The sequence below is a fragment of the Coloeus monedula genome, assembly GCF_965178545.1.
Source record: "Coloeus monedula genome assembly, chromosome: 22".
Classification (NCBI taxonomy): Eukaryota; Metazoa; Chordata; class Aves; order Passeriformes; family Corvidae; genus Coloeus; species Coloeus monedula.
In genome coordinates, this window is record NC_138802.1 from 2,446,603 (window position 1) to 2,462,468 (window position 15,866).

General features: G+C 40.3%; 1 protein-coding gene across 3 annotated transcripts in view; it reads left to right on the top strand.

The window, feature by feature from the left end:
* The first annotated feature begins 759 nt into the window (after positions 1–759).
* Positions 760–15,866, top strand: part of PRKCZ (protein kinase C zeta) — a 40,513-nt gene continuing 25,406 nt past the window's right edge. For 2 of the 3 annotated variants that reach the window (XM_082295719.1, XM_082295721.1), the window contains exons 1-5: positions 760–1,015; positions 1,791–1,991; positions 5,657–5,778; positions 7,659–7,748; positions 8,122–8,172. In XM_082295719.1, coding sequence (XP_082151845.1) covers positions 1,921–1,991; positions 5,657–5,778; positions 7,659–7,748; positions 8,122–8,172 — 334 coding nt within the window. In that variant the 5' untranslated portion in view covers positions 760–1,015; positions 1,791–1,920. Of the gene's footprint in view, positions 1,016–1,786; positions 1,992–5,656; positions 5,779–7,658; positions 7,749–8,121; positions 8,173–15,866 lie in introns of all 3 variants that reach the window. The other variant, XM_082295720.1, reaches the window with a different exon arrangement.

The window sequence follows — 15,866 nt, forward strand, 5'->3', positions numbered from 1 at the left end:
CCCCTGTCCCCTCCCAACGATGGGGATCGTTACATCAGTCTCCTGTCACACCTGTCCCCTATCTCCTCACACCAGTCTTCTCTCACGGCAGTCCATTCACACCTGTCCTCCCTTACATGTTCCCTGTCCCCTCAGCACGGCCCCTCACACCTGTCCCCTCTCACCTGTCCTCCCTTACACGTCTCCTATCCCCTCACACCTGTCCCCTCAGCACGGCCCCTGAGCACGGTCCCCTCACACCTGTCCTCCCTTACACGTCCCCTATCTCCTCACAACTGTTCCCTCAGCACGGTCCCCTCAGCACGGTCCTCCCTTACACGTTCCCTGTCCTCTCACACGTGTCCCCTCAGCACGGTCCCCTCACACCTGTCCTCCCTTACACGTCCCCTATCCCCTCACACCTATCCCCTCACACCTGTCCCCTCAGCACGGTCCCCTCACACCTCTCCCCTCAGCACTCTCCCCTCACACCTGTCGCTTCAGCACTCTCCCCTCAGCACTCTCCCCTCACACCTGCGCCCCTCCCCGCTCCCTCAGCCGCCCCTCCCCGCCGAGCCGCGCTCCCATTGGCTGCAGGTGTTCCCCGCCGCCCCCCCGCTCACTCTGGTTGGCCGGGACGCTCCGGCTCCCCAGGTAACGGTTTCCGCGCTGCGATTGGCGGCGGGTGGGCGGGATCCGGGTGCGGATTGGCTCCCCATTGGCTGCGGCTCCCGCCCTCAGGCCGCCATGTTGCCGCGGGCGCGGGGCGCTGAGCCGGGACCGCGGCTGAGGGGCGCCAGGGGCACCTGAGGCGGGACTTGAGGGGGTACCTGAGGGACACCGCGGCTCTTCCGCCGCCTGCTGTCGCTGCTCCCCGCCAGGGCACCGCCGGCAGCGAGGCAAAGTCCGCTGCGAAACTTCCTTGCGGGACTTTGAGCAACTTGAGGCCGCGGAGGTGTAGCCGAGCACGGCGCAGAGAGCGGCCCCTGGTCGCCGCGGGGCCCCGCTGTGTGGAGCGGGGCCGCGGTCGGAGCAGGTAGGAGTCCGGACGGTCCCGGTGGGGAGGCTGGGCAGAGCCCGCTCCGTCCGGGGAAGTGCCGGCGCCACCTCGTCCCGAGTGACGGTGTCGCGTCCCGGCCGCTCCCCGCAGGCCGGGACTGAGGGGGGACCCCGGGTGAGCCGGAGGGGCCGCGTGTTCCCCTGAGCCCCCCGGAAGGGTCGGGTCGAGAGTTCTGGGGTCTCCGCTGCCCCGGTACTTGTGGTCCGGCTTGCCCGGACAGCGGGGTTAGGGAGGTGTCTGGATACATGCATTCATATGTGAGGTGGTAATTTGGAATAAACAGGATGTTTGTCAGCCTCCAATCATAAAGGTATGCTAAATTGCCTCGTGGAGTTCCTCTTCTGCTTCTCTTGCGTAAATGTGTAACCGATAGTAATTGACTTTAGTGTTTTATATACATAAAAACTATTTTTAGTTACTCGATTCTTTGGGAGAAAGGAGTAAGATGCTGTGTTGATGAGTAAGTAAAAACTTCAGTGGAGTATTTTCAGCCAAGAGGGAGCTGTTGGATGATTTTTTAAGAAAACATTCTCAAATGCTTGGGATATTTCTGTAAAGCTAAATTGGACAGGGTATTTTTAACCAATCTTATTTAGTTTCTGTGCAGGTCAATGGTCTCACACATTTTCCTGTTGATTTTTTGCTGTTCCATGTAAAGCTATTTGTCTTTCTAAAATTTGATACAACTCATTTGTTTAGCAGTGTGTGTATATTCATCAATATTCTGTTTTTTTTTTTTTTATTGAGGCAGCTGGATTGAGAATCATCTGGAGCAGAAACACATTTCACATGTGAAACTCTTCACTTCAGAGTCTGTTATCTGTCTTGAATCAACTTATTTCTGCATACTTCTAATTTTATTTAGCTGCTAAATACAGACCATGCCTAGCAGAATGGGCTCAAAAATTGATCTGAACAAAGACTTCATCAGAGTAAAAACACACTACAGTGGGTAAGTCAGTGTGTCCTTTCCTCTGTGTTGTGACCTGTCTATTTTTGAAGCATATTGAGCAGGAGTTTATGGTCTGACCTAGTGATAGAGTAACCAGGGCTTTGGTGGATTTGTAATTAATGTCAGATCAGGCAGGTGAACTTCTGAGCTATTAAAATACCAGTCAGACTCCTGCAGCACGCTGATCAAGAAGAAGAGTTAATTTATGCTTTTCTCAAAAGGGGAGAAAATGCGCGTAACTGACAACCCACAGTTACTATGGGTTGATGGATTATTGATTCCCATGGTCACAGCCAGGTCTAGATCCATCTCCTGCATCCAGATGCACTTATTACATTTTATCCTGTCTGTAATCAAAATGTCATGGTCCTTTATGACTTCACTCAGTTGTCAGTAGAAACAGGAAGGTTTTATTGCGGCAACATGAAATCTGAATTTTCAGGTATGTTTAATCTAATTGGTTTGCCACTCTGAGGACCTTGTAAAATAATGTTGCTTTGGTTTCTCCTGTCTTCCTTCAAGGCCTGAGTTTAAGGCATTTGAGGAGTTAAATATTTGGCCCAAGTAGATCCTTAAACTTGATTGGAAGTATTTAGGCTGAAGTTGTTTGCATTTACAAAGTGACTTGAGTGATCTTTTCTGAAGTTTTACTGCTAAATAAGTAAATGTAGCTACTACTGTGATTGTTCTTACATTATGGTGTAGAAAAATGCTGTTTTGAATGTAGTTATGAAAGTCACTTCACAAATTTTATTGAAAACAAAATGCTTGCTTTTTAAACTCATCTGCTTATCAGTGCCGTGTAGTTTGAGGTCCTGAGTTTAGAATTCTAGAGCAAATGAATTAATGTGGTAATGCAATAGGAGAGCTGCCTCAGCTATTTAAGGGAAGGCACTATAAACACCAGTAGAACTGGGTGTAAATAATTTGGGGTGCCTTGCTGGCAGGTAGTGCTGATATAAAGTGAAAGGAGTGTGTCTGTGGAACTTGTCTGTGCAGAATTGGGGGAGGTGATAATAATTGTGTCAATGTTAGAAGTCAAGTAATTATTACCATGTTTTACAATAAACTACTGTAGTTTTTCCTGCAACACTACATTCAGTCTTTTGCATTAGCTGTGAAGTCTGTAGAAGTCAATTTACAAACAAGAGTTCCACACTCTGTGAATTTTGTTTTTGTTCTGCTGATCAAATTGTGTGCGTTAAAACTGACTCTTTTTAGCGTTATAGCCTCTATAACTGATCATCTCAGTATCTCCATTGCAGTACTACGCTCAGCTTTTGAACAAGTTTGACAGACTTCAGGAAATCATTGATGCTGGGCAACTTCAGAATTTGGGACAAACCTGTTCAAGTAGCTGCTAAAATTAAAATAATAGTACAGATGCCATACTGTAATCTCAGTTAGAAATCTGAGCATGAGGAAGTTTGAAACATGTGAATGTTGAGTGTATCTCTGGAGGCTGAGTATCTCAGGTATTTCTGTTTCTGGGTGTGACGGAGTTCCTAACATAGCACAGTAGAAAGAACTGCCAGATAGATTACAAAAGAAAACTAAGTAACTGCAATAATGAAACAAGAATTACACAAGTTGCCTCTCTAGTTTATACCTGGTTACTTGAAATCACTGAAACAGAGCAGTGGTGCAGCCTGGTTTGCTGTGTGTTATCTTGGTTCTAAGTGGTGACATGTTTGATCTGTCAGTGGGAATGACTTTTCTTGCTGTAGCTGCTCATACAGAACTTACTGGTCATTAGCTCTTCATATTACTCTGTAGTGTCCAGTTTCAAGTATTTTTTTTTTAAAAAGCATGCTATGGGATTATTTAGTGTTAAACAAGGAATGGCTTTCACTTCCCTGTGCCCTGATTGCCTGATGTGGCTGCAGAGAGGTTAAGATTAAATACAGTAAATCTCAAAGGAACATGGACATCATGGCTATGAAGTTCGTTAATTTACCTGTAGAATGACATCTGTTATAATCCTTTTAACAATTCAAGGTTGATTAGTAGTTTCTGGCTGTATTTGGAGTTTGTAGTGTGCATAGTTAGAATGTTGTCTTACAGTGTATTTTCAGTCCTTGAATATTATGTAGATACTTGTGAAAGCGTGATTGTCCATGGTTACCACAGATCTACAGCTGCTTCATTTCATGAGTGGCTCATGGTGGCACTGCATTAAATAACGAGCTGTGTTTGTTGGTGACCTTGTCTTGGGGCAAGGCATTGCACCAGCCCTCAAACATTGCTGCGAGAACTAGTTTGGTCTCTTACGTTCATAAATGCATAAAACATGACTTCTTTGACAGGGAAATGTTCTTAAACTCAACCTCACCTGACAGCTCTCAGTGTTGTGGATGATATGGATTTACAGGTTAGCAAGTAGCATACGTACTTCTTTTGCTATTGATGTTATGAAGAATTATTAAGTTGCTGTTCTTTGAGAGCTTTACAAAGTGTAGATTAAAGATACACTTGAACAGGTAGCAGTGCTTTTAATCTGAATTTGAAACAGTGCAGTTCTTTAAGATGATTGTTTTAGAGCTTTGCTTATAGTAATTTTTCTCAGCAAAGGCAAAATGGCAATGCATTAATGCATATAATTTAAAATGTAAGTTGTAGAATTCAAGTTTCTTATTTTAGTGTAGTAGTATTCAACTGCTGGCTGAAAAACACAAGTAGGCAGAATATGTTGTATAACATTTTTTCTAAAATGACTTGCCCCACAGTATGGAAATAGGAAAATTATCTCAGTCATGTTGGACAACTCCTGATATGTTTGCTGGGCTAAACTAAGAGGGGAAAGAATTATACATGCCAGTAGCCATTAACTACAAAACTGTTTTCTAATTGTCCTCTGGAAGGTTTTGAAGGCAGTGAAATGACTTAAGTTCATCTCCTGTTTCTTTTTGCACTTGTTTATTAGTTGATTTCCCAGAGTCAGTTATTTGAAAAATATTTTTTAAATAGTAGAAATTCTTGTTTGTATTATCAGATTTTGTTTTGTGTAATCTTTTTTCCTTTCTTCAATATTTGACCTGCTTTGACAGGACTTGTGGACTCTCATTATATCAAAAGTTATTGTCACAAATTTCTGAGATAATGTATAGTTTACATAGAGAGTTCAGTATTGGGGTCATGTTCTCTAAACACTACAAAGGTAGAGTGCAAGATGCAGAATTTGAGTAAGATTTTATCTGAATTTTCCTGTAATTACTTCTTTTAAGAATTCACCCAATCAAAGCTTCATCTCTAACAATAGAGAGGATGTGAGGAAAAGCCTACAGTTTAAAAGGGTTTTCCAATAATTGAGATTTTATCCATCTTCTGATGGAAGAAGTACCTGGATAAAAAACATTTAATTATTATGAAAGCTTCTGGTTTGTTTTTAAACAACGCTTCAAACACTGATAATTATAATAAGGGAGCTTGGCTCACCCAAGTAAACACGCATTAAAGATGGGTAATTAACACATTTATTTCCTCCATACTGAAGTATTTAACTTAAGCACTGTGACATGTAATCCTGCTGGTACAGTGGGAGCATTTTCTATGAGGAGTGCTCATTCTGTATGATTCTGCAGCTTTGTGTCCATAGATGGAACCAAGTATATGCATGGAATGTGCAGGTGTTTTCTGATAAAACCTGATGTTTTCATCTTCTGCAGGCACATCCTGATAACAAATTTGGATGCATCAATGAGCTATGCTGAACTTTGTGATGAAGTGCACGAGATGTGTAACTTGCAGCAGGAACAGCCAATTACCCTCAAGTGGATTGATGATGAAGGTATTGGACTAAAACACTTCTTAGGATTTGTTGTTCACTGTGGTACAGAGAAGGGGCATTGAGGAACGTGTATAAACAAATGTCACACTGTGGAGTTTTTTGTTTCTAAGTACCTAGCTACAGAACTGTCATAGAGCAGGAAGCTTGGAGAAATGAGGCTCAAGACATCAGGGTTGGTTGCAGTAGCACTTGAATTCACTTCTGTAGAAATGAGGCTTTGTACAACCCCTCTGCAGCATGTCAAAGCCATGGCTGCAGAACTAGAACTGAGTGCAGAAAGGTGGGCAAATACTAAACTGGTTTGGCCAACATTTGTAATGGTGTGTTTTGGTTTTTCTAATAGCTCTCTTAGCTGATAGTGTTGTTTGAGTGAATGGAATTTCAAAGTAATGACCTTGGATGGAGGTAGCTGGAAGTCAAAGACGACTCAGCCCTTTTTAAGACACCAAGGAGTAGTATTAAGATTTTTAAATTTTACTCTTTATCTTTTGAATACCAAGAAGGACAGAGGCAACTGTACCAACCTCAGTTTAATGGTGGTGTAATAAAAAGTAACCTGATCAGAAGGACATGGAAGATAATTACATTGCTGGTGCTTAGCAGGTTGAACTGCATGCCTGCTAATAAAGGAAGATTATTGCAGGGAAGAAGAAAACCCCATGAGTTTCGAGTTGGAGGATTCTAAGACACGAGTCCTGTTAAGTGTTTCTTGGTTGGGCTCTCTTTTGCATTGGCTTTTTGAAGCTTACTTAAACTAAAACAACGAATTTATTTATTCTCCATTCTACTAACTGTTTTCCTCTTGGAAATGCACTGGTTAAATGCATACCTGTACAACCTTTTTCTGATTCCTGGGTCTGAGCTGTTAAGTTTCAGCCAATCTGCTGTGTTGGCTGTCCTCAGTCCTCCCGGGTTTTGTGAGTTATCCTATTTCTGCATATGAGTGTTTCCACTTAACTGCCACATGGAATTTAAGTTCATTGGACTGATTGCACAAACAGATGTTCTCTTTGAACTAACTAAAAGCAAACAATTGCCGATGGCTTAATGAATAAACAAAACGTACCAACAGATGAAGAAAATAGATTTTCTGTTGGGCTTTTATAGTGTATCTTTGTTTTTGACAAGATACAAAAGGTTTGAACTATGAATAACTCACTCATGATAAAATCCCATAAACTTATTAGGAATATGGATTGTTGATTTGCAGTACAAATAATTATTTTGTCTTTCATGTTGTATTATTGCTGCATTTATAAATCATCAACAGCAGTGGCCTTCAAAGAGGGATAGCTGGGCCCTGGATTCATCATTTTACAAAAGAAGAACCTTTTTTGAAAATAAGGAATTAAAGTTTAATATGTGGCTTGACACTGGTGTCATCACTTGGCCTGGATATCATAAGGTCACGTGTCACCCAAGGTGTGCTGCAGGAAGTGGCTGTTCCACAAGGGGACAGGGGTTCAGAGTGACACCCTTGCTTCTTTGCATGCTCTCAGTGCATGGTGACGTACTGTACTTTACGTGTGTCTGGTTAAGTGGATTTATGGATTAATTATCCAGTTTTAACAAAAATAACCCTTCCAAGGTAATGCTGATAATGTGACTGCAAGCAGACAACAAGAAAATGGGGGGGATCTTTAAGCATATCTATTCACTTATTTTTTTGTTATCCTATAGGATAGTTCTGTCTACTAAATTTTGGTAAAATCGGAAGGAATAATTGTGTTGCTCCATTTTGGCTTTGATCAAAATGCCCACTTAATATCAAGTGGTTGAAAGAAAGGCAATACTTGAAGCTGGTACATTTTTTACTAGTTGAAATTCTCCACTGAATTCTTCAGGGGTAAATTTGCCTGTGTGTTGCTTTTTTTTGTTAGGTGACCCCTGTACCATCTCATCTCAGATGGAGCTGGAGGAAGCCTTCCGTTTGTATTGTCAGAACAGAGGCGAAGGGCTGATTATTCATGGCAAGTATTGCACAGTTCAGGAACCCCTGTGTGTCTGATAATCCCAACAGCTGCTTAAGTGTGAGGTTGGAGTGACTCCCTTGCCTGTCAAGTATCCTTCTTTGTGTAGCTGCTGCCCTGTAGTTTGATGCTGAAGAAGGAACTGGAGCCCAGAGCTGAAACTGTGCAGGCGGCTTTGAGTTCTGCACAGATTTGTTAGTGCTTTGCTCCAGTATAAGCTCCTGCCAGTCTGGAACCAAATTTTGATTGCATCATTTCTCATGTAGAATTACTTAAAGGCTTCCAAAAACTCTGTGTGTAAATATACTCAAGAATTAAGGAAAAACTACTACTGAGAATCTTTTATCTTAAAAATCTAATGTTTTTGTTTTAGTTTTCCCAAGTACTCCAGAGAAACCCGGCATGCCTTGTCCAGGAGAAGATCGTGAGTACTAAAATGTTACCAAATTCTAGCTAAATTTCTTTTTGGTTACATGGAAAAGAAATAAATTAAAAGATTTTCATAATCTGGTGCTACGTGCGTGTATATCTGGGTTTTTTTCTTAAAAGAATGACAAAATGTAAAATATTTTGCAACAGAGATATTGCATAAATCAATGTTGGAGCAGTGTTTTAATGTTTCTGAGGATTAATGCTGGTTTTTGTAGTTGATATATTGGGAGGAAGAGACAACAGGATTTTAGATGCATATAACGTAGGCCTTTGCTTTTTTTGTGGTTCTTTTGGCTTTGTAACTTTGAGGGAAAAGAAATTATGTACTGAAGAGGGAGATACAGCCATTTTAATAAAAAGGTTATTAATCTCTATAAAAATAATCCTGTGAGAGGTAGATAAACCCCCAGAGGAAGGACACATAATTGATATGGTTTACGTGTATTTCAATGGCCTGAACTGCACAGGGATAAAAGGATTAAATAGCTGTATAGTCAGTTTTCATTACAGAGGGATGGCATCAGGACATTAGTTCATATCTTGGTAAATGTTAAGGAAAAGAATGGGAATAATTGGGTGCCAAAGGTACCAGATGATGCTTGGCTGCTCACAGGAGTATAAAGAAAACCTGACTGAAGAATTTCGAGGACCTTTGCTCTTCTCTTTGAGAAATATAAGAGGAGATAAAATTAATTGCTGATAAAAGCAAGTAATGCATACTAGGAGAAAAGTTGATCAGGATTTACACTGACACAGACTGGCTAAAGATGAGTAGTGCAGTGATAATAGTTGTGAATAATATTTTTAATCAGAGAAATAATACTAATATACTAGTAATTGCTCTATTGAGAACTTCTATGAAGATGGAGAGAGGTGAAACAAATACCAAAAAGTTAAAAGTTCAAATATGATTTTCTACATTTAAACTACAGTAGATGAAAGGTTAAATGTGAAACCCAGGTAAGCTGTTGTGTTGACTAGGTTATTAAAATTGTCTTTTAGAAAGGGAAAAAAAAAGTAAATGTGCAACATTATTTTCTGTAATTTGCTGAACAAGGACAACAGATAAAGACTGTCTTCTACTCTGATTCGAAGAGTTAAAAAAATTGTCCCTGAGACATTTAATTTAATGAACTCATTAAAAGGGTAGATATCCTAGTAGGAAAGTTTTTTGTGTTAATTTGTTAGAAGTTTTAGTTTTCTCAAGCCACGAGACGAACTACAGAAAGCACAGCTGAGTGTGGCTCAGATGACCTGGTTATTGTGTCTGTAGGGTATTTCTCCCTATATGGTTTTACAGGTCACGTTGAATCACACTCAGATTGTTTAAAAAGCCTGTTTAGTTGGGTGTGCTTGATAAGGGGTCTCTGGTCAGGTTTCTCATGGTTTCATGAATTAATTTGAAGCACATTACCTCTCTGCATCTGTGAGGTCTGCATGGAAATTGGGTCTTGTGGCCTAGGTATAACTTTTTTTTGCAGTAGAGCTGTTAAATTGTATTTAAATGGTAACTTAGCATAGACTAATACATTCAGTACTGTTGCTTGTTAGCCAAAGGCCCACGACAAACATCTGCACTGCACGTGGACTGTATGGAAGTGTTACTGGTATTGGTGAGACAGTTGATTTAAGGGACTGTTTATTTTGTCAGGATTGAAATATTGTCCTTGCTTCAGAATTTATTAATCATATTTCAAATTCTTATTTTGTGTCTTTACACTGTAGTTATGTTCATAGAAAATCCTTTTAAAAGTGAGAATATTATGTAATATATGTATATGTTTTCTGGAGCATCATGTTTACACTATAAAGGAGCTTATGAGTTTGCCTCAGGATTTTTCCAGAGACAAATAAACAGTGAACTGGTTGGTCTATCCAAAATGAGCTTCTACTTAAATAGCAGTTCTAAGCGTGGATTGCTGGTTTGTTGCAGAACTACAGACAGTTTGAAACGGAGTTTTTAAATAAAACTATTCAATTGTGAAATAATTGCATTTCCAATCTCTTGCTCAGATGTGTCCATGTTAGGTCATGGAGTGGCTCTTTCCAATAGTTTGTGATCTTCTGAAGTGCAAATCTGTATTTCTGTAGGATTGTAGGGTTTTTCTTTCCAGCTCCTTCAGAACAATAATACTTTGGAAGAAGAGTGGAGGAATACAGACTGAAGGGTTTGCATTTATGTTGAAATTTAATGGTAGAGTTGCTATCTGTCCTCACCTTTATTAAATTGATATGGTCTTGAGATTGTACCAGCCAGCAAAGCTTGAAATAAGAGCCTATAATCCAGTAATGAAATAAACCACATAACTAATATTTCAATTCTTTTTGCATGACTTAAGGAAAGTTATTTCTGTGCTTGAAGAACCTTTGTTCTTATATTGATGTGGTGCTGTCTGAGACAAAATATGCAGTCTCCAGCATCTGCACTTGTATTGTCTCTGTATTCCTTTGCTCCTGAATTTCTGTGCTTTTTGTTGGAGCCAGCCCCAGCTCCCAGCGTGAGTGCACAGCTGTGGTGTACAAACAGCCCCTTTTCCCTGAGCTAACCTGTGCTGGCAGTGCTGCTGTATGGCTGAGCTGACAGCATGGCTGAAACATCTCCCATCCCTTCCCAGACACTGAATGTGACCTCTCGGAGGCGTTCCCAGCATCTGCTGGACTGGAGCCTTGGGTGCTTGATCAGTGTTTCCTGATAAAGATGGCAGACTTCTAGACCAGTCTTGCATTTAACTTTTATTTTTTCAGTAGATGAGCTGTTCTTTCAGAATTGAATGAAACAAGGTTGTTTCAGAGGTGTTTGGTGTGTTCTCTCCTGTGCCCCGAAGTGCCAGCGCTCCTGATAGTGCGTGTGGATCCCAGCAGCTGATTGGCAGTTTTTAACTTAGTTATTGAAGTCTCAGCTTATTTATGCTGACAGATCTTGATCTGATTTATCACTCTTGGTGCTGCAGTGCATTGTGTAACACAGCACGTCCAGCTGAACAATTTCCATCGATTTGTAGGACTTCCCTAACGGAATTGCCGGGTTTATCAGAGAAATACTTGTTTTGGTGACATCAGCTCCTTGACATCCATGCCATGTTTTAGTTGTGCCTCAGCTGCTAGCTACAGCCTCTCAAGGGAGCCAGTACCACCCGTGCCTGGATACATGAGGCAGAGATGTGAAAGGGAGAGACGGGAGTAACCAGTCTTCCATTAAATATTTGCTCTTAATGTTCGAGCTGATCCTGCCTATTGTCCTTGGTGTCTAATGGTATTCACACAGCGGCATCTGTGGAATAAAGAGAAAATGTTTCATTTCATACCTACTACATTGTAAAGAATTACATGCTGAAGAGGCTAAAGAATAAAACCCAGTGAGTAATGCATGCTTTTTCTGTAGATTTTGTGTCATCATTGTGGTTGCTGTTGTGAGCGGCGGGCACTGACGCGGGCTGTGTGTACGTGTGCTGCAGGAGAGAAGAGAACTCAGCATTTTGGTTATGGTACAGTCGCTGTGCCTGCCACCCTCCTTTGCAGCCATGGATTGTTACAAATGCAGAGATTGCCGCTGCCTCTGTGCGTAGGGATGTGGCTGAGAGACCTCCTGGAAATGCTGATAAAATTGCATTGAAAGGACTCCTGGGGAATGTATTTTAGGAGGAAAGGAACGGAAGAGTGAGTGATGCTGCTGCTGCTAATATTGGAGATTAATGAAAGAAATGTATCCCAAAAACCCTGACGGTATGTGCTCAGGGCCTGTTTATTGTAGGATTGCTGATCTAAAGACTAACCATTTAGGAGCATCCTTTTCTGAGGCCTATTTGTTGAATTCTGCTTAGTGGATTGTTATAGATGGCTGTTTTTAAATTGTGAAATACTTGTTTTGAATTAAGGGTTACTTAGTTTCTAATATTGTCAGAACAAACTGTGCTAGTTCACTTCTGCTTAACAAATAGATCTGTGTATTTAATATTAAAATTCATGTTGGATTTGGGTAGCTAGTGCCAGCAAATTTTAGGGTTGTTTTGCTGTTGGCTTCATTAAATAGAAGAATGCAGACTAGGAAACCTTTAAATTAATTAACAAAAAGGAATGAATATGTTTTTAATGTTTTAATAATTATGACATTAGTGTGATAGTTTTCATTCTCTAATATTTTTGGCTGATTTTGCTGCCTTGTTTTTTGGTAATGATTACACTGTGTTGTGCATGTCTCCTATGCTCTTTGTTTATCTGCTCAGTATTTTAGCATTAGGTGTTTGGGCTTCATTTTCCCCCCAAGCCATCTTTCTTGAAAATTTCATCATAGGCTTGAGTAAAGGTATCTTAGTAACCTAATTGTTGTCATGAGCTTTTTATTTTAGGTATAGATATTTGATTTTGCTTTATGTTCTGCCTGATACTATGAAATAGCTCTAAAAGGCTTCTTGCTGGAGTAGTGTGGCCTGTAAATATTTTTCTAGCTCATAAGGCAGGTTTTTCCCTTCATTTGTTACTGTATTGGCAGCAGTGATTAGGTTATTCAGAGCACGTGAACCAATTTAATCCCCCAATGAAGAAAGGAACTATTGCCACCACAGAGACTGTTCTGAAGATGTAGATTGGATTGCACTGGATAATTAGGCAATTTTGAAACTGCTAGTAACCCTCTCCTGGTTTTTAGTAATTGAACTGAGGGGGAGGGGTGGACTGTACTATTTTAATGTAAGATATTCTTGTTTAGTATTTGAAAATAGCTGTGTCATAGTTTCTCAAGAATACCTGAAATCTCTTCCTCTGTCTTAACTGCACCACATTTGTGTCATACGTGACATATTTGAAAAAGAGACAGATTGTGAGGCAGCATAAGTTACTGAGAACAGATTTGTAGTTAAAGGTCTGGTTTGCTTATAATCATTTCATGATTTTTAATTCTAAAATAATTTCAACAGTTTTCTTAGCTATGTAATGTCCAGTGAAAAATAAAGGGCTGGACCTCCCTTTTTATAATTGAGGCGTAAAATTATAAAGCACAAGTCTGATTGTGGGATTTGAAATCTGCCCTTATTTAAAGGTACTGGGTGTCTTAGCAGATGTTTGTATTCCAATTTATAAACTATAGCCTAAGAATACAATGGACTAAGGAATGCTTGAGCTTGTTTTTAAGGTGTCATAGCAAATAATCTGTGTTCTTTTTTTATTTATTCCGCTTCCCCGTTCTCCTAACTGTTACTCAGAATGTAGTATATTAAATGCAGAAAGGATGTCAGCTAGTTTCAGAAAGCTTCTCCTTGATGTAATGTCTAGTTCCTCTCCCTGTGTTATGTCTCATATCTTCTTATAAGGTGGTAAATCCACTCTTGATATTCCAGCACTTGGGTAACCAAATGGGCAAGGAGGTGATGAAGCTTTTTGGTTTTGCTGGAATTAGTGAACACCTGTGGGCCTGTTAAACCTCAGTTAGGCCTGTGTGTTTCAGTAGCTTGGAAGAGCTGTTTAATATGTAACCTCCTCATTTATATGGTCATAGTTAATTATATATTATTATACTTGGGTTCTGTGTAATACTTTTGGAAATTAGTTGCTCTATGCAAGTTATGGTTTTTTATGTTGAACTGAGCCACAGAATTAACAGCAGAGGCCTGCAGGGCAGGTAAATGGGCTCTTCAGCATTCGTCTCCTGGATTTTGGAGTTGCTCTGTGAGAAACCAGAGTGTGTGTGAGATTCCAGCTGCTGCTCATTTGGAATGGAGAGCACCAGGAGCAAACCTTGGGAGACTGTGATAGCAGTTGTTGTAGCCACTGAGGGCTTGCAGTAGTACAAATCTGGGTGGTAAATAAAGCAAAAAGCAGCTGACTTGAGGCTTGCTGACAGGGTGGCTCCCAGGAGAGGCACAGGAGAGCCCTGATAAGTCATGGAGAGAAGGGGTGAGCAGACTGTGCAGTTCATCCTGAAACCACATGGGGAAGGTGCTGCCTTGGGGAGTGGAAAAAAGGACAAACTGATCTTCTCAATATTGACCAGAAAGTGCCTCATTTGTAACTCGAGTTCCATTGCTATTTCTTCTGCATCTGTTAGGGCTTGTCCTTGAATTGCCAGCTGGGGACATGTTTAAAAGGAAACCAGAAACTATTTGAAGGCAATACTGTAGGATTTTAGTATGGCTTTTACTTTTACAATAAGTTACTACTACTAATAATGCTGTTCTATGCTTCTTCCAATAATTTAGGTTCTCATCTAGTGCTCTTCAGCAAAGCAGTACAGAAGCCCTGTGACTGGCACAAGACTCCCTGTTCTTTACTTTGTCAACTCTGATAAAAAGTTACCTAACCTTAATTTCAGTTTCATTCCAAGCACATGTTCTGGAAACTTTTGGTAGTTCTGTGATGATCAGCTTCATGTGCAATAGCACTTTGCAATACAAGTAGAATTGCCCAGGTAACTGTGAAATGAGGGGGAAATTGGGTGTACGGGACAGGCCACAGCCAGTGGAATGTTTCAATGCAAGGAGAGAAGACCAGGACTTCAACTTGGACAAAGACATTGATGCAATATGCTAAAATTAGTTTAAAAATCATGTTTGGCATAGGATAAGAGAAATTAGTTTACCATTTTCTAAAGGACAAGAAGCCCTGGGAAAATGGGACTCTTACAACAAAGTCTTCTAAAATGTTTTCTCAGTGATTTGTCAGTAGTTAGCTTTTTGTTTTTCCTTTGACCTTTTCAATAGACATTTCATAATTTGCTTTATAAGATAAAAAAATAGGACTAGGTGAAAACTAGATCTGACCAAGTTTTAACTGATGATACTTGAACAATCTGGATTTGGTTCCTTCTGATTGCTCTCAGTCACGAGAACTGGACTTCTCCCTGCTTTCAATTATATGAATTACATGTTATCAAAGGATGAAAATTTTCTAGAAAATGTGTGCTGTCAGGTCTAGGGTAAGATTCCCAGCAAGTCTTAAATCATGCAGGCTGCTGATGAGGTACAGCAGAACCAAATTCCTGCAGCAAATGTCATTGGGTTGATCCTGACTTTTTTGGGAGCTTTCTTCAGTGACTCCAGGGTGTACACAAGACAGAGACTTTCTGTTATCAGGCTTTTATTTATAATAGAAAGTATTGTTCCATGCATGTACTGAGAGTAGAGGTTTGTTTAAGAACAAAACAGTGGTCTGAAAGTGGATGCAGATGCTACAGATTGCATATTATGTTCAGAACTTCATTTTGGTCTACTTCAGTCCTAAGTTAGCTAAATTAAAGAATTAAATCATTTAAATAAGTACTGGCTCAGTACTATTCCAGCTTGATCAAACATTTTAATGCAGCTTTTAAATGATGCTAATAGAACATTAAATTCACTTTTCATTGTAGTAAATATTTTAATGGAAGTGATTTTTATTTTGGGAGAATAAATGATGCAATCATCATAAGAAGCCTTTGGACTTACTATTAACCATGCAATGCAAGTTTGGTTTTGGGATTCATGTGACCACTGTCTTTGTACCCAGAGGAGCCAACTGCACATCATGAAGGGGTGTGTGTGAATTGAAAATTGCGTAGAGGGCCCAGTTAGAAAAGGAAAAATATGAACCTTTTTTCTTTCCTAAACAAAAACGTTAATCACCTTCAGAAGCAAGGATCCACCACCAGCTCTCTTGTGGCCCTTTCATAACGTTCTTTCAAATTAGAGCAGCATTTTACCCTGTGTCTGGGACAGC